This window comes from Protopterus annectens, chromosome 17.part0 (assembly GCF_019279795.1).
Source record: "Protopterus annectens isolate FY-2018-M chromosome 17.part0, PAN1.0, whole genome shotgun sequence".
Classification (NCBI taxonomy): Eukaryota; Metazoa; Chordata; order Ceratodontiformes; family Protopteridae; genus Protopterus; species Protopterus annectens.
The window spans coordinates 821,784,179-821,802,333 of record NC_056751.1 but is presented as its reverse complement, the minus strand read 5'-3'; the positions used below and the strand labels follow the sequence as shown (position 1 = coordinate 821,802,333).

Genomic DNA, 18,155 nt, shown 5'->3' with positions numbered 1-18,155 from the left:
GGCATAGATTGCCTCGAAGTAGGCAGTATGCAACTGAGTAGAGCTGGAGTTTTTTTAACCGAGCAGCATATGGCATCTGTTTGAGTCCCTTGATCCTCTTTGTGAGGTACTTTTGGGGTCTTTCTAGTTGCTGCAGGTGTCGGGTAAGGTACATCCCAAAAGGGGCATTGTATTCTATTATGGGCCTGATGAGGGATGAATAAAGGGGCACACTGACCTCCCTTGATCTAGATGTGAATCTTTTCATGATAAGGTGGGCTATGTAGAAGGTCCTTCTAACCACTTTGGCAATGTGGTTGTCAAAGGGGAGGTTACTATCAACTTGGGTCCCCAGGTCCCTAATTACTTCCTCTGTACTTAATGGCTTACCACCTATGTGGTAATTTGTGGGCACTTTGTTTTTGCCAAAGGATATGACAATACACTTTCTGGCATTTAGCTTTAGACCATGGCTCTGGCACCAGTTATCCATCTCTGTGAGACCTTTTTGAAGGATGCTCGTGTCAGCTGGAGAGTCAATTATGATGCCCAGTTTGCAGTCATCTGCATACTTGGTCAGCCACAGTCCTCCCATGTTAGCCTGTTCCTCGGAAAAATATATACCGAACAAGAGAGGTCCCAGGACTGAGCCTTGTGGGACACCACTTGTAACTGGTTTTGAGTCTGACATGGCTCCAGCAACTCTGACTCTGTGGGTTCTGTCTTTGAGCCAGTTTGCAACCCATCTTGTGACATAGGGGTTTATATTTAAGCTGGATAGCTTATCTATGATGCCCGAGTGGGGTATTGTGTCAAAAGCCTTCGCGAGGTCGAGATAGGCTGTGTGGACTACCTTCCCTTCATCTATGGCCTTGGTGACTATTTCAAAGAAGTCGACCAGGTTCAAGAGGCAGGATCTGCCCTTGACAAAGCTGAATTGGGTAGGATCTAGTGTCTGTAGGTCCCCAATGTCTTTGTTTATGAGTTCCATGATGATCCTCTCCATAGCCTTGCAGACTAGGCTAGTCAGGCTTATGGGGCAATAGTTTCCAGGGTCTGTCGAGGCACCACCTTTGTGGAGAGGGACCACTGTTGCTGTACGCCATTCTTTGGGTCCATATCCTGTAGTAAGGCTGAGATTGTACAGCAGTTTTACATGAGGTTTTAGTTCCTCTTGGAGTTCATGTAGGACGCAACCTGGGACACCATCTGGTCCCATTGAAGCAGTGTTTTTTGCTTTGGAGAGGGCAGCTTCCACCTGAGCATCTGAGATGTTAGGGAGGCTGCACTCTGCTGGATAGATATTTGCTATTTTGGGTGGGGGGGGAGTTTACACTAAACATGTCTGCCAGGATTTTGGCAATGTCTGTGGGTTCAGTGTATTTTATGTAATTTAAAATCAACTCTCAGCATATCTGGGAGTTGCATCCCAGGTTCCTAACATAGCTAAAAAAAACCTTGTGATTGTCTTTAGTGTCCTGTGCAATTTTTTTCTCGAAGCTGGCCTTGGAGGATTTTATGAAGGATCGTAATTTTTTGCTAGTACTGATCAGAGATGCCTTCCATTTTAGGGATTTTGCTCTATCATGTAGTAGCTTCCTCCTTCTGTTGTACAGCTTATTTATGGCTGGGGTCCACCAGCCATAATTATGTCATTCAAACTTACAAAGGGATATTTTCTTGAGTTGTTCTTCTTCTTCTTTGGGCTGGGTCGCCACAGCGGAAACCCGGTCTGCTAATGATTGGCAGTAGATTTTTACGGTGCCGAGGTGCCAGCCCAATGCCCTCTGTGGATGTTCCAGTTGCTGGATATGGTTTTATGTACATACCAAAGGAGGCATTGTACTCAATGATAGGTCAGATGGATGCTGAATACAGTGGAACAAAGACTTCTTTGGACCTAGATGTCATATCTTTGTTTATAAGTTGTGCAGCATAGAAGAATTTCCTCACTACTGTAGACAAGTGACAGTCAAAAGCTAAATTACTATCTATGTGTATCCTTAAGTCCCTTAATACTGGGTCACCTCTAAGGTTTGTTTTGTCAATATAATAGTTACCAGGGATGGATGACTTTGTGAAGGATACTACTATGCATTTTTGGCATTTGGTTTGAATCCATGGCTCTGACACCAGTTGTTTGTCTGTGTCAGCCCTTCCTGGAGAACATTTGTGTCAATGTGGGATTCAATGACAGCTCCTAATTTGCAATCATCTGCAAATTTAGTCGGCCAGAGACCATTGACACTGGCCTTGACTTCAGAGAAGTAAATGCCAAAAATGAGCAGTCCAAGGACCAGTTCCTGAGGGATTCCACTTGTGACTGGCCTATTTGTAGAGGTAGACTCCCCAATCCTAACTTCCTCGGTCCTGTCTGTGAGCCAGTTGGCTATCTACCAGATGACATACGGGTTTGTACCTAACCTCGTGAGTTTGTCAACAATGCCTAAGTGGGGTATTGTGTCAAATACCTTGGCCAGGTCAAGGTAGGCAGTGTGAACCATTTTTCCCTCATCCATTGCTTTGGTGACCTTCTCAAAGAAGCCCACCAGGTTGATTAGGCACAACTTGTCCTTGATGAAACCAAACTGGGTTGGGTCTAGTGTCTGAAGATTTACTTTATCATTATTGATCATCTCCATGATCATTCTTTCCATGACTTTGCATATAAGACTAGTGAGACTTATGGGTCTGTAGTTTCCAAGGTCTGTAGATGGCCCACCTTTGTGCAGCGGTATGACTGTTGCTGTTCCCCATTCTTGAGGTACAAAGCTTCTTTGGAGGCTACAGTTAAATAGCAATTCCAGATGGCTTGATAGGAAATATTTTTCATGCTATTTAGAAGACATTCTGGGATATTGTCTGGGCCTATTGATGCAGTGTTCTTGGCCCTAGAGAGAGCATTAGGACCTGTTCCGTAGTGATAGCAGGAGGAGTTATATTTGACTGTATTTCCTGATGGACGATTGAGGGGCAGAAAGGGGTAAAGTTGGAGCTGAATTTATCAGCCAGGAGGTTTACTATATCTTCTGGCTCATAATAGGTGGCTCTATTTACAATGAGTTCTGCACACAATTGTGCATGCCTTTGAGATTGCAGACATAGCTACTCCAGTGGCACAGAGGTATAAAGCCCTGACTGTGGTTCGATATGGGGTCAAGTGACAGACAAAGCAACAGGGAGGGATAGAGTGCTCATCCTGGGTGGGAAGGTACTCATCAATGATACTTCCCAAGGGCAGGGCTGGTTGAAAGAGGAAAGTTACCTTCAGACATAATTGATGAATGTGAGTTTGTGGAAAAGGGAGTGGGTAGGGTATAGAAAAATGAAATCCCCCTAGATGGAAGCATAGACAGAGGAGATATCGGGATGTCTTTAGAATCAATGACTGTCCCCAACAATATCAGAGGACTTCTGGGGGGGATTAAGAGAATGGTTGGTAGACCCAGCATAGATGTGGGATGCTGGAGGCTGGCCTGATAGGATGAGGTCCAAGGGGACCAAAAATAAAAAAAAATTAAATTAAAAAAAATAGTGAGTAAGCCTACCTACCCCAACAGGATCTCAACCAAAAATTCTCGGTTGGATTTGATAATCGCCATTAGAGTTAGAAGTATCTACTTTCTAATTATATTACCGCCTAACATTTGTGGTTATGCTGCAATAATTTTGTTTATGTCAAGTGACTGGATAAGACTTCTAGTTATGGTATTCTTCATCAAGCTACCTTAACCTACCTACAGGACAAATAGTATCCCTTTATCATCTGAATGCAAAGAAAAGATAGAGTGGTATGCATGGCTGAGGATCTCATTGGCTTTCTAATCAATTTCTTTACTTCTTGTTTTGCTAGAATTATTTAAGAATTTAAATATCTACAGATCATTATGTACTTAAATAAATATGACCTCTTAAACTATTGTCCCAAAGCTTTATGAAAGAAAAAAAAACTTTGTCATCTGGCTACTCTCTGATGCTACACTAACAGCAACAAATCTGATCTTTCTAACTGGAACTGAGTTTATAGACCGAGGTCTGCGACATGGAAACCCTAGCTACATATTAAAGTCTGTGTCAAGTCTAGACTCTAGCCATTCAGGCTTGGCATGGTTCCTATACTGTAGACCAGTCATGGCAGTCAGTGTAATCTAAACATCCATAGATGTTAAAAAAGGTTTTGCAAAAAATCCACCCTGAGACCTTTTATAATTTTTCCGTAAATTCACTGCTTACTGATTTAGACCAGTACTCTGCAGTTTCATAATCTCCAGCTTCTCCAAACAGAAGAACTTTGCCACTAATGTACCAGTGGATTTCACATATCTCTACTTCTAATTTGGAAAAGGGAATCTTTGACTGAAGACGAGGCAAACTAAAGCAGTGTTATTTTGAACATGTGACATACTAAAATGCATCTCATTATGACCATGCCAGCAACATTTACTGTTGAGTGGACCTCCTCATTTTAACATTTAGGACCATGCCTCTAACTAAAACAAATCTGGACAAAGCAAAATATAATGGGGGATCAAAGACCCTAAATCGGGGCAATTTTTAAATATTGCTCTTAAAAACAATCATTATTTAGTGATATAATTCTACAATGCTTTTCCAGAAAACCACAAACTTTATGTGGAACAGGCCAAAAATATGAGGCAGAAGTCTGGACAGTTGAGAGGTATGTTTAGCAGTCTGTTGTATTCCTCATGGCTTATGAAATAGGTATCAACTCCACAAAAACACAATGGAGGAAGATGTTATGTTGCTGCTGAAGGTTTCTTTAATGTTTGTCTCTGATACTGAGACAAGCTATTCAAAGGAGGTACTTATCCCTCTAAGTATGTATGCCCTTCCTTTTGCAGGCAATATTTCAAATAAAACTATATAAAAAAAACATAGGAGTTCACCAGAAAAGTGTGTAGACATGCTGCTGCTGTTGCAAAGATGGGGGCAGCACTGTGGCACACTCTGCAGGAGCAATTGAGTGCCCATTAAGGAGAAGACTGTATTATTTATTTATTTTATTTATTTATTGACATTTGGTAACTGGAAAAGTCTGACTGGGTCAGAAACCCATTTTCAGTGGAGGCCCATGGAGAAAAGCTCCACAGTACAGAGTGTAAACAGTAGAAGCATAAACTATATTAATAAATTTATAGAACATTCTACATTTATAGAACATTGATCAAAGTACACAAATTGGCAAACAAATTTATACAGTCATAATGTTTAAACCATCAGTAGAAGATCAACATTTTAACAGGTTAGTGAGGTAGCTTAATTCATGACATGTCAATGAGTTTAGGAAATAGCAAGTGTTAGACTTTTCAGTAATAGGACTTGAGCTTTTTCTGTACTTGGTTGTAAAACTTGGGACATTCTGTGATAGGTGATTTAAACTTTTCAGGTTGTAGTTGCTTGCATATTTTAAAGATTCAGCAACATTTAACAGTTTTCCCTCATTGACCTGTTAAAAAAAGGAAGGCTGTGCTCTTGTGGTGCATAAGGGTAGGATAATAGGAGATTTTAATTACCAGAAACTCTATAGTGATTGCTTAACTGAAACAAAGGGTACATTGTATTATAAAATATAAAGCAACCAAGGAGTTAGTGTGTGTGTGTGTGTGTGTGTGTGTGTGTGTGTGTGTGTGTGTGTGTGTGTGTGTGTGTGTGTGTGTGTGTGTGTGTGTGTATTTCAGTGCAAGATTCTCAGATACACAGATTTTGTCGACAAACATGCTTTCTATGAGTTTATGTGACCTCATAGGCAGTATGTTTAGAAACAGAGGTTAACACAGCTCCCATTTTGTAAGTGTACTGCAGGAAAGCTTGCTACCTGTAGAAACACTTTAGTAACTTGCTAGTGATTGTGAGTACAGTGTGACTCAAAGTAAGAGAGATAATTTTGTCTGAGTTAATAAAGTAGACTCGTGCCTATATGTATACATAGATACAGAGATTGTGTTCATTCATTGTCAGTGACTTCAGTGAAGGTAAAGGGACTGAGTGAAGTTCTCTGAAATTATTTTCAGCAATAGTGCAGTTTTTATCTTTCTCTCCTATTATGCAAATTATGTTTGGTATACATAACTTGGAGAGGAGCAGAAGGGCTTCCACCCCTCAAAAAAGGACTTCCTATGAGGTTTGCCAAAACTAGTTTTGCCAAATTTCTTTCAAGATTTTTATCTTCACTGAAATCTGTGTTGATGGATTGTTGTGTATCCAAAATATACATGTACTTTATGTCTACTGGTATTGATCTCGCACAACCTCAGCTTTCAAAACATTCAAAACAATGACCGCAAAACATCTAAAACTGAAAATATACTCAAAATTGTCACAGGAACTGTGCATGTTTTTTACAGAGAGGCATTGTCACTCTTGCGTCCATACCTTGTCTTTATATATCAACTCGAAGGTTACATGGTAGGAGGGGGAGGGGACATTTCCTTCCTTTATTATAACAGCAAACGTGCTGATATTTTGAGTTTTAGATATTTTTTGTTTTGAATATCAGTAGTGCAATAACTCACTTTCAGTGGAGCCATATATATGTGTGCATAGATAGATAGATATATAGATATATATAGATAGGGAGAGAGATTTGGAGCATGTCTATAGCTATAGATAGAGACAAAGTCATAAATACATGCACAGAACTGTGGAGTGCAGGTCTGTATATTATATACTGTGTCTGTGCTTGATTTTTATTTTTATTACAATGTATTTCTTTTTATTCCATAATTATGTATTCTGTCACTTTATAATTTAGTATTCTGAGAATATGATATGTTTGATTTGATATTATTATATTTTATATTTGCTGGTGTTCTCTCTTATTTTAATTATCCAGACAGACTATTTGTATTGCTTTTATTAAAGTAGTACTTATTGCTTTTTATAAAGTACTGTTCACATAGAGGAACTGTACATGCGGTGATAACCTATGTATGGGCCAGTCTCACCGTATTTGAAATATGACAAACTGCAAGAATCGCAGAACTGCACATAAAATTGCTGAACAATATATAAATGTTAGAATATCCAGGCATGTCCATGGGTCAGCTACTGGTGTTTTCTCCTGTCCACCTGATGAATCTGGGCATCTTGGGGCAATGTAGCAATTGCCTCATGTACACTGATAACCCTCTCCTCCTACCACCGACACTACAACCTGTGAGAGATGCACTTATATAGCCAAACTGGAAGCCAAGCTCTCTCCAGCCAAGACTGGACTAGACAGACAGGAGGAGAAGGTTAGCACCTGTACCACACCACACTCAACACATAGTCCTTCAAAACCCACACATAGAAACACAAAGCACACACCCACATTCACGGAGGCTCTCAATGAAAACTGCCCAAGCAACAGAAACCTCCCAAGCTGAAATGCAGACCACCACCCCCAACACTACCCAAATGACACATAGCCCACAAAATCAGTGTGCCACTCAACCTCAGCCCATAAGGCAAAACAACATGCCCAACACACTAGACATAGGTGACTCTATAGTCAGGCACACTGATGTCCCACTCACCAGGCTAAACAAGGAGAAAGTTACTGTCAGCTACCTGTCGGGTGCCAGGATTCGCCACATAAAGCATGCACTCAGGTCACTCCACAACAAGTACAAATATGACTCTGTCATTGTCCATGTTGGTGTGAATGACCTGAAACATATCTCCGTGGACTACATGAAAAGAGACATGGAGGAGCCCTCGGATCTTGCAGCCTAGGCAGGTATGACCATAGCCCTGAATAGCATCCTGCTATCGCCCATAATGATACCACAGTACAAGGACAAAATGATTGACTTCAACAATTGGCTAAGCTTCTGGTGTCATTCTAAGGGGATCCAGTATCGGTCTGCCTGGGAAGACATGGTCGACAGACCACCATGCTTTGCCAGAGATGGCCTGCACCTGTCCCCCTTGGGATTCTGGATACTGGCTAAGGCTCTTGCCACACCTATAGTGCATTTTTTAGGCAAGGTTCAAATGCTAAATTCACCATCGTAGCAGGTACAAGCAAGCAAACTCTGAGGGTAATGCTACTCAGTGCTAGAAGTCTAAACCTCAAAATGTGCTCACTCGAGGCACTCCTTAAAATGGAAAACAGTGACATCTCTGCAGTGACTGAGAGCTGGTTCAAGGCTCCAGAGAGCACCCCTGCATTACCAGGCTATAACCCATACCACACCTTTCAGCCACCTAACCTGGACTAAAACACTAAAGGCGAAGGCGTGTCCATATTCATTAAGGATGTCCACACCTCCAAGCTAGTTGCTCTACATAATGCATCCGAAATTATCCAAGTGGAACTAACACTGGGCAAGACTGCAATCCAGGTTGTAGCTTGTTACAGATCCCCCACCATGCCCCAGGATTCCCACTCTTCATTTCTTAAGATATTAGAAAATATTACGGTACAACCCAATACCTTAATTATGGGTGATTTCAACTACCCCACCATCAACTGGGAAAACTACTCATGTACCAACTCATTCGCTCAAAGTTTTCTGGAATTCATAAATTTCAAAGCATTGGATCAGCTTGTCCACACCCCCACCTGGGGCAGCAATCTCCTGGACCTGGTTATTACCAATATGGGTAACTGGTGTTCCACGCCAGAGGTCAACTCCTCGCTGGTCAGATCTGACCACAAGCTAATCACCCTAGACATCCATATCCCACCCCCACCCCCAATTAAGGAAACCACCATCAAAAACTACTGCAAAGCCAACTTCATGCTTCTTAAGTGGCAAACCTCACGACACCCATGCAGATGGAAAATAGAGGTACAACTGCTGAATCTTACATGCATGCACTGTATGAGCACATACATGAGTGCATGGATCGTGCCATCCCCAACAGAATCAAGACGCTAGCCTCCAAAAAAAGGAAGCCAGTCTGGTGGTCCATAAACAAACTCTACAATCTGGTGGTCCATAAACAAACTCTACAACAGAAGGAAGAAGCTGTTGCAAAAAGAGTAAAATCCCATGATTGGAGGAACTCCCTGGTCAGCCTCGGTAAGAAGCTGAGATCCCTCATAAAATCTTCCAAAGCCAGTAATGAAAAAAAATCACCACTGATTCCAAAGACAACCACAAAGCATTCTACAGCTATGTCAAGAATCTCAATGGCAACACTCAGATCTGCTCTGAGCTGCAGCACAATTGCACTAAATATACAGAACCAACTGATATTGCCAACATTCTGGCATATAGGCGCAGTGCTAACTTCACCCCCCTCTCACCCTCCAAAGGGCCCATCTTTATACCGGAAGAATGCAAAGCCCCTGTAATTATGGATGAACAGGTAAAGACTGCACTCTCCAAAGCCAAGAACGCAGCATCCATGGGACCAGACAACATCCCAGGCTGCATACTGCATGAACTACAGAACGAACTGGCACCCCACCTAAATACCATGTTCAATCATAGCCTCACCTCAGGCTATGTGCCTACTGAATGGCACACAGTGATGGTTATCCCACTCCACAAAAGGGGTGCTACCACAGACCTGGAAACTACTGCCCCATTAGCCTGATGAGCCTGGTCTGCAAGGCCATGGAATGTATCATCTTAGAGCTTATAAACAAAGACATAAGTAACGTCCAAACCCTGGACCCCACTCAGTTTGGGTTTGTAAAATGTAGATCATGTCTACTAAACCTGATTGACTTCTTTGAAGCAGTCACTAGAGCCATAGATGAGGGCAAGGTAGTTGCACACAGCCTATCTTGACCTCGCCAAGGCTTTCGATACCATCTCCCACTCTGGAATTATAGATAAACTCACTAAACTGGGCATAAATCCCTATGTCACAAGATGGGTGGCCAACTGGCTCACTGACAGAACTCACACAGTAAAAGTAGCCGACTCCAAGTCCGACTTCAGACCAGTGATGAGTGGAGAGTACCACAGGGTTGGGTCCTGGGTCCTCTCCTGTTTGGCATCTACTTCTCTGAAGTGCAGGCCAACACAAAAAGTCTTTGGCTTACAATGTTCGCAGATGATTGCAAACTGGGAGCCATAATAGAATCACCTAATTTATTTATTTATTTGCAGTTGGTTTACCAGGATAGTCCATTGGGTCAAGATGAACCCATTTTCAATGGAGTCCCGGGGAGAAAAGCTCTAAAAACAAGCAAGGTTACAAAAAGTTTTAGATTACAATTTTTACAAATGTTACTGACTAGAGCAAACATTACAAATAATACAGACTAGTGAAGAACGTTACAGATTATACAGACTAGTAAAAAGGGACATTACAGTATAAATATTGAGAAGCCATTACATATTAGGAAGCTTGCACTAAGAGGTACATTCTAATGCATTCTTTATAAATAGCTTAGAAAGTACAAGGGAAGGATGTATGAGTTAGGAGAGAAAGTAAAAGGAAATTGCCAGTATAAAGAGGGGGAGTGAAGAGAAAAAGGAAAATACCAGTGTAAGTTATGTGGGGTGGGAGCAGGAGCATTCCCGCTGGGATATTAGATGTGAATGAAGAGATTTTTTGAATATAAAGCGGTTAGAGGTGGTACGAATGGATGGTGGAAGAGAGTTCCAGAGACGTGCTAGACCATAGAATAGGAGATTTTTACCTGGGGGACGAGTTGGTTTGTACAATTCTATTAGGTTTTGATTGTTAGACCTTAGTACTCTGTCAGGTAGGTGCATTTTAAAGGCAAAGGAAAGGGAGGGAAAGAGGGAGGGGTTGAAAATGAGCTTATGTGCAAGAGTAAGTTGTATATAGGTGAGATGATTGGGTAGTTCTAGCCATTTTAGTTTGTGGAGAGAAGAACAGTGGTGGGTGGAAGACTTGTGGCTGGTAGCGAACTTGGCGATTTTGTTGTAGCAAGAGGAAAGTTGTGTTTTAAGGGAAGATTGTAGATTAGTTAGGAGTGGAGCTCCATAGAGAAGGGAGGGGATAAGAAATGAGGTAGAGAGAGTGATTTTAGTGGAGGGTGTAAGATAGCGATTTTGTCGGTAGAGCATGCCTAGTTTTTGATGGGTTTTTTTGATATTTAGTTGGAGGTGGGAATTGAATTTAAGCTGACTGTCAATTTGGACCCCTAGTAATTTGGCTTCTGACACCAGTTCCAGAGATGTGTTGTTATGGCTAGTGATAGAGAATGTGTTTATATTGAAAGAGGTGACTTTAGATGGAGTAAATACCATTAATTTGGTTTTAGAGGCATTTAGTGCTAGGTGATTTTTTTTCATCCATTGTTCAGTGGTTGAGAATGCATCCTGTGTAAGCTTTAGGAGTGTCGGGATGGATGTGGAAGAACAGATACTAGTTGAATCATCTGCGTATTGGATGATATTTGAGAAAGGGATAGAATTGCGGAAGTCGTTTATAAATATATTAAAGAGGAGGGGACCCAGTATGGAACCTTGGGGAACTCCAGTTGGGGTATTTAGGAATGAGGAGGTGGCCTTTTTCCATTTTACTGCTTGATATCTATTGGATAAGTAGCTGGAAAACCAGTTCAGAGAGGAAGGTGATAGGTTAAGCTTAGAGAGTTTAGTTAGAAGTAGGTTGTGAGAGATAGTGTCAAAGGCCTTAGAGAGGTCAAGTAGTAGGGTAGAAACAATTTGACCAGAGTCCTGGGCTTTATTTACAGTTTCCAGAAAGGAGAGGAGGGCTGTCATAGTGCTGTGACCTGGTCTAAATCCATGTTGTGTGGGAGTTAGTAGGTGATTGTCTATGAGATGTGGTAAGAGCTGTAGTGGATACACTTTTCTAGGAGTTTAGAGATGGGAGACAGGATAGCAATGGGATGGAAATTAGTAACATTGTTATTATTGCCGCCTTTATGTAAGGGTATGGTAAAAGCCTTTTTCCAAATTTGGGGAACTATGCTTTCTTGGATAGAGCGGTTGATTAGAATGCTGATGGGGTAGGCAATGGCTTCGGCAGTTATGCTTAGAAAGTGTGAAGGAATGTTATCTGGAGCATTAGAGCATGGCTTCAGTTTCTGAAGGAGTTTTTTTATGGTAGCTGTGGATATAGATTTTAATGAGAAAGGTGGAGAGTGGGAAGAGGGGGTATTTGAGGGTGATGATGATGGAGAAGAAATGAGAGTAGAAGTAGAAGTGGTGGGTAGAGTGTTAGTAGAGGAGGATGGGGGTGAAGTAGAAGTGGAGGGTAGAGTGTTAGTAGAGGAGGATGGGGGTGAAGTGGAGGGTGTGGTGGTGTTAGAGAAGGATGAGGTTAGTTTGGAAATAGAATCAATGAAAAAAGAGTTAAATTGTGTAGCCAAATCTATATTGGGAGCATTGGGGTCTGGGGTGGGGTTGTCTGTTTTGCTGGGATTTAGGAGGGTGGAGATTCCTTTCCAGAATTTCTGAGGGTTTGTTTTATTGTTGTTTTGGAGTATGGAGAAGTAATTTTGTCGATCAGTGATGATGAGCTTTTTGACTTTATTTCTAAGTGTTTTGTATTCATTATGGATGGAGGAAGTCCTATTTTTCTGGTAATTTGCCCAAACTTTATCTCTGTGTCGCATGGTTGCTAGTGTGTTTTTGGTTAGCCAAGGGGCAGTTTTGATTTTTATTCTTTTTGTCCTTAAGGGAGCATGGTGGTCTAAGAGGTTTAAGAAGGCTGAGTTGAAGTGGGCAACTGCATTGTCTAGAGATAGTGTTTTTAGAATGTTCCAATTTATTGCTTTTAGAGAGTTAGAAAAGGTAATTGTGTTAAAGTCTTTTTGGTTGTGAACAGTAATATAATTGTGTGTACGATGTAAGGGTAAAAGGAGTCGGTGTGTGAAGGTGGGTAAGTGGTCACTAAGGGGATCGGGAGTATACCACTGTCAGAGAAATAATGGGGATGAGAGACTAAAATCCAGTCTAGAATGCTACCACTAGAGCGTTTTTTTGAGGGGCGGGTTATGGAGTTGATTAGCTGTGAAAAATTATAGAGGTTGATGTTAAGTGGGTTTGTGGGAGACTGAATGAAGGACCAATTCATATTCATGTCTCCTAAGATTATTGTTTCATTGCTAATGTTGGTGGAGAGCCATGAGAGGATGTTCTCAAGTGTAGAAATATTGTCACCAGGGGGGATGTAGAGGGAGGCTATACATATGTGCTTGTGTTTGTTAACTTGAAGTAGTGCTAGGAGTAATTCAACATTATTGAAGTGGGGAGTAGGTTTGTTATAGGGAGTAACTGACAAGGACGATGAGTATAGGAGAGCTACTCCTCCCCCTTTTTTGTGGGATCTGTCCTTTCTAATGATAGAAAAGTCGGGTGGTGTTATTTCAGAGTCTTTTATGTGGGGTTTTAACCATGTTTCCAATATGGATAGGATGTCAGGTTTATTATGTATAAGCCAGGCATGGAGGTTTGGGATTTTGTTAACTATACTTTGGGAGTTTAAAGAGGTAAGTAGTATGGATTTGTCTATAGTGGATGAGGTGTGGGGCCAGGGTTAGGATGAATATCTCCTGATAATAAAATGGTAATTAGATATAGGATTAGGGTGGAGAGGTAATTGGACAGTTTAGAATATAGATTGGGCTTAATTATGATTATGAAGGATTTGTTAGTTACTAAGGGGGTAGAAAGTTTATGAGGGGTAATAAGTTTGTATGGAAAGAGTAGATGGTTTTTTATAGGATATAGGTGGGGAGATATTGGGGTGTGTGAGTATAAAGGAGGTGAGGTAAGATGGTTGGTTACATGGAAGGATTGTGAGTGGTTGGTATTAATAGGCTGGGTGAGGTAATAAACATAGGATATGTTGAGGAGAAGTAGTAGTAGAATGGAGATGGATGAGGGTTTTGAAAGCATGATGAAATAGAGCTGTTAAGAGTTGGTATGTTGCTGAGTTATCTATAGGTGCAAGAGTGTTGTATGTACAGAGGGGCAAGTGAGTCTCTAATATTACTAAGGGAGTGGAGAGTTGAGTGATGGTTGATATGGGGTGGGATAGGGAGTGGGTGTTGACAAAGTAATGGAGACTAATTGGGAGGTAGGGTATTCTAGGTCAGTTGAGTGATGGTTGATATGGGCAGGATATGGGAGTGGGTGTTACCAGAGTAATGGAGAGTAATTGGTCAGGTAAGGTAGTGGGTGTGGTTGTGAAGGAATAAATGTAGATGTAGTGTAATGATGTAGATGTTCTAGAAAAGGGCCTCCCAGAGACAGATGCTTGGTGTCTAAGTCATGGCCTCAAGCTCAATAGGCTCATAGGTAGGTACTAGGCTATCTGCCTGAAGGCATTTATAAGCCTAGCCAGAATGTGTTGGCTTTCGCCACCCCCTTAGATTAGTTCCCTGTGCCTCTGTCCAGCAGAGGTACTGAAGTGATCCCCGGGGTAAACTTTCTGTTTCCCATCCACTCGTCAAGGTTTCTCTTGAAGAGTGTTAGCGAGGAGCTCTGCCTAATGTAGACTGGAATCTTGTTCCAAAGCATGGGAAGTCTCTAGGACAGGAATCTATCCCTCCAGCATGTCCTGTTTATTGTTGTGGTGAGGTTTAGATCGTTAGAGCATGTGGCTCGAGGGGATAAGGTTTTCTTTAGGTGGAGCATGTCCATCAGTTCTGGGTTGGATGTGGCCTTGTATGTCAGGCAGAGATCACTTTTGAGTAGGCGGTATGCAACCAAGTACAGCTGGAGTTTCTTCAGTTGAGCTGCATAGGGCATCTGTTTGAGGCCAGTGATCCTCTTTGTGAGGTATTTCTGTGGTCTTTCCAGCTGTTGCAGGTGTCTTGTAAGGTACATCCCAAATGGGGCATTATACTCTATGATGGGTCTGATGAGTGATGAGTAGAAGGGCACAATGATCTCTTTTGATCTGGATGCGAACCCTTTTGTGATTAGGTGGGCCACATAGAAGGATTTTCTAACCACTTTGGCAATGTGATTATCAAAGGAGAGATTACTATCTACTTGGGTCCCCAGATCCCTTATTACGTCTTCCGTTTTTAGGGGACTACCACCTATGTGGTAGTTTGTGGGTACATTCTTTTTCCAAAGGGGATGGCTATGCACTTTTTGTCATTTAGCTTGAGGCCATGATGTTGACACCAGGTATCTGTTTCAGTGAGACCCTTCTGGAGGATATCTGTGTCATCTGGAGACTCAATTATAGCCCTTAGCTTGCAGTTGTCTGTGAACTTGGTCAGCCATAGTCCTCCTGAGCTTGCCTGTACCTCTGAGAAGTATATGCCAAACAGGAGGGGTCCTAGGACTGAGCCCTGGGGAACGCCACTTGTAACCAGTTTAGGTGAGGGGTTAGTTCGTCTTTGAGCTTGTATAGGACGCAGCCTGGGACACCGTCCGGTCCCATTGATGCTGTGTTTTTGGCTTTGGAGAGGGCTGTTTTAACCTGAATGTCTGTGATTTCAGGGGTTCTACATTCTTTTGGTATGGTTATGGGCCCTTTTGGGGTGGGGGGGTGAAGTTTGCATTGAACCTGTCTGCCAGGATGTTGGCGATATCGGTCGGTTCAGTGTATTTTGTGCCATTATGCACTAACTCCGAGCAGATCTGAGCATTGCCACTTAGATTCTTGACATAGCTAAAGAATGCCTTGTGGTTATCTTTGGAGTCCTTGGCAATATTTCTTTCAAAGCTCGCCTTGGATGATTTTATGAGGGATCGTAGTTTCTTGTTGATACTGATCAGGGATGTCTTCCCTTCTTGGGATTTTACTCTTTTCTGTACTAGTTTCCTCCTTCTATTGTATAGCTTGTTTATGGCAGGAGTCTACCAGACTGGTTTTCTTTTCTTGGAAGAGTGAATCTTGGTTTTGCTTGGGATAGCACAATCCATGCATTCTTGTAGGTGCTCGTAGAATGCATTAGTAAAGGATTTTGCAGCTTGGACAGTGTTATTCTTTAGCATGGAGGCTTTAAAACTTTCCACCTCAGTGTTAAGTAACGTGAAGTTTGCTTTTGAAAAGTTTTTCATGGTGGTTTCCTTGTCCGGGGGTGGGGATGGAATGTGGATATCCAAATTGATTTGTTTATGGTCAGATGTAACCAGCGAGGGGTTGACTTTGGGTGTGGAACACCGGTTGCCCATGTTGGTGATGACCAGGTCCAAGATGTTGTCACCTCTCGTGGGAGTGTTGACCAGTTGATCCAGGGCATGTGAATGTACAAATTCTAGGAAATGTTGGGCAAGGTTAGTACTTGAGTAGTTCTCCCAGTTAATGGTTGGGTAATTGAAATCACCCAATATTAGGGTGTTTGGTAGGACCTATATGTTTCCCAGTGTTTCCAAAAATGGGGAATGGGGGTCCTGGGACATGGTGGGTGATCTGTAGCAAGCTACAATTGAAATTGCAGTTTTGCCCATTGTTAGTTGCACGTGGATGATCTCTGAAGCATCGTGCTGTGCCACTAACCTGGAGGTGTGGGTATCTTTGATGAATATGGATACGCCCCCACCTTTTGTATTTCAGTCCGGGTTCTGTGGCCGAAATGTATGGTATGAGTTGTAGCCTGATAGTGCTGGGGTGCTCTCTGGAGCCTTAAACCAGGTTTCTGTTAATGCACATATATTGATTTTCTCCATATTGAGGAGTGCCTCGAGTGTGTGCATTTTGAGGTTTAGACTTCTGGCATTGATGCCAAGAAGTACATTGTCATTCCCTTTGGGAAAAACATGGTACCCATGACCTACCACATAGGCGGTAGCTCACTAAACACTGAAAGTGTGGTAAGAGACCTCGGGACACAGGTGGACAGTAGTCTCTCCTTTGATAACCACATTGCCACAGTAGTCAGGAAATCCTTCTACGTGACACACCTCATTAGAAAAGGGTTCTCCTCTAGAAAAAAAGAGGTCATTGTTCTTCTCTACTCATCCCTCATCTGACCCCATTATAGAGTACAATGCACCATTTGGCATGTATCTCACAAGACACCTACAACAATTGGAAAGGCCACAGAAATACCTCACTAAGAGGATTACTGGCCTCAAACAGATGCCATATGCAGACCATCTCAAAAATCTCCAGCTCTTCTCCGTCGCATATTGCATACTCAGAGGCGATCTCTGCCTAACATACAAAGCTATGTCAAACCCAGAGATGTTGGACATGCTGCACTTAAAGAAATCCCAATCACTCCGAACCACATGCTTCAGGGACCTAAACCTTGTCACCACAATAAACAGAACATGCTGGAGGGATAGATTCCTGTCCCAGAGGCTTCCCATACTCCGGAACAAACTACCCATTCATGTCAAGCAAAGCTCCTCATTGGCCTTCTTTAAGAAAAACCTTGACGACTGGATGGAAAATAGAAAATTCACGATGGGGATCACTTCCACAGTACTGCTTGACAGGGGCACAGGAAAATAATTTTTTTGGGTGGAGAAAGCCAGGGAACCTTTTTGGCTAGGCTTATATAGGCCCCAAGACCGATAGCCTAGTACCTACCTATGAACCTATAATATGAACATTGACAAAAATCTTATTCGTTTTCATTCCACTTATTTTAGAATAGCATCTTCCTCTTGGAGCTTTATGGCACCAACTTGCATTATGTCTGTGTAATGTGAAGCATGTATTTGTCACTCATGCTTTTTTATCAAAGAATACAAGAAGAAATGCTTTGAATGTGATGTGAAGCATGTATTTGTCACTCGTGCTTTTTTATCAAAGAATACAAGAAGAAATGCTTTGAATGTGATGTGAAGCATGTATTTGTCACTCGTGCTTTTTTATAAAAGAATACAAGAAGAAATGCTTTGAATGTGTAAGCACAATGTTGTTTATTAACATGCATTTCAAGTGTTACTATTATTTTCCAACAGAATGTGTTTGTTCAGCTCTCCTTGGCCTTCAGAAATGACAGTTACACTTTAGAAACTAGACTACGTCTAGCAGAAAGGGAAAGAAATTGTACAGAAGAGAACATAGAAAAGGAACTTGATGACTTCAAAACAGTAGCCATGGAAAAGGTAAGATAAAGAATTTTTAGAATGTACCTTAACACTTAAGGACTATAATTGGCAGTGGCAGAACAAACAAAATGTACACAATCAGCAACTTAAAACAGAAAGACAAAATGCCTATTTTGTGTAATGACATTGATGCAAGATAAAGTCAAAATTGCTTTGATAATGTTATTACAGCGGATGCTTTAAGGCTGCCATAATTCGAGTGAAATATCAAATACTGGGAGCTCAGATTTCAAAAGTAAGACA

At 41.8% G+C, this 18,155-nt stretch overlaps 1 protein-coding gene across 1 annotated transcript in view; it reads left to right on the top strand.

Moving 5' to 3' along the window:
- The window catches only part of IRAG1 (inositol 1,4,5-triphosphate receptor associated 1), a 1,344,613-nt gene that overhangs the window by 1,109,867 nt on the left and 216,591 nt on the right, over positions 1-18,155 (top strand). The window contains exon 16 of the mRNA XM_044059494.1: positions 17,763-17,909. Coding sequence (XP_043915429.1) covers positions 17,763-17,909 — 147 coding nt within the window. The remainder of the gene's footprint in view (positions 1-17,762; positions 17,910-18,155) is intronic.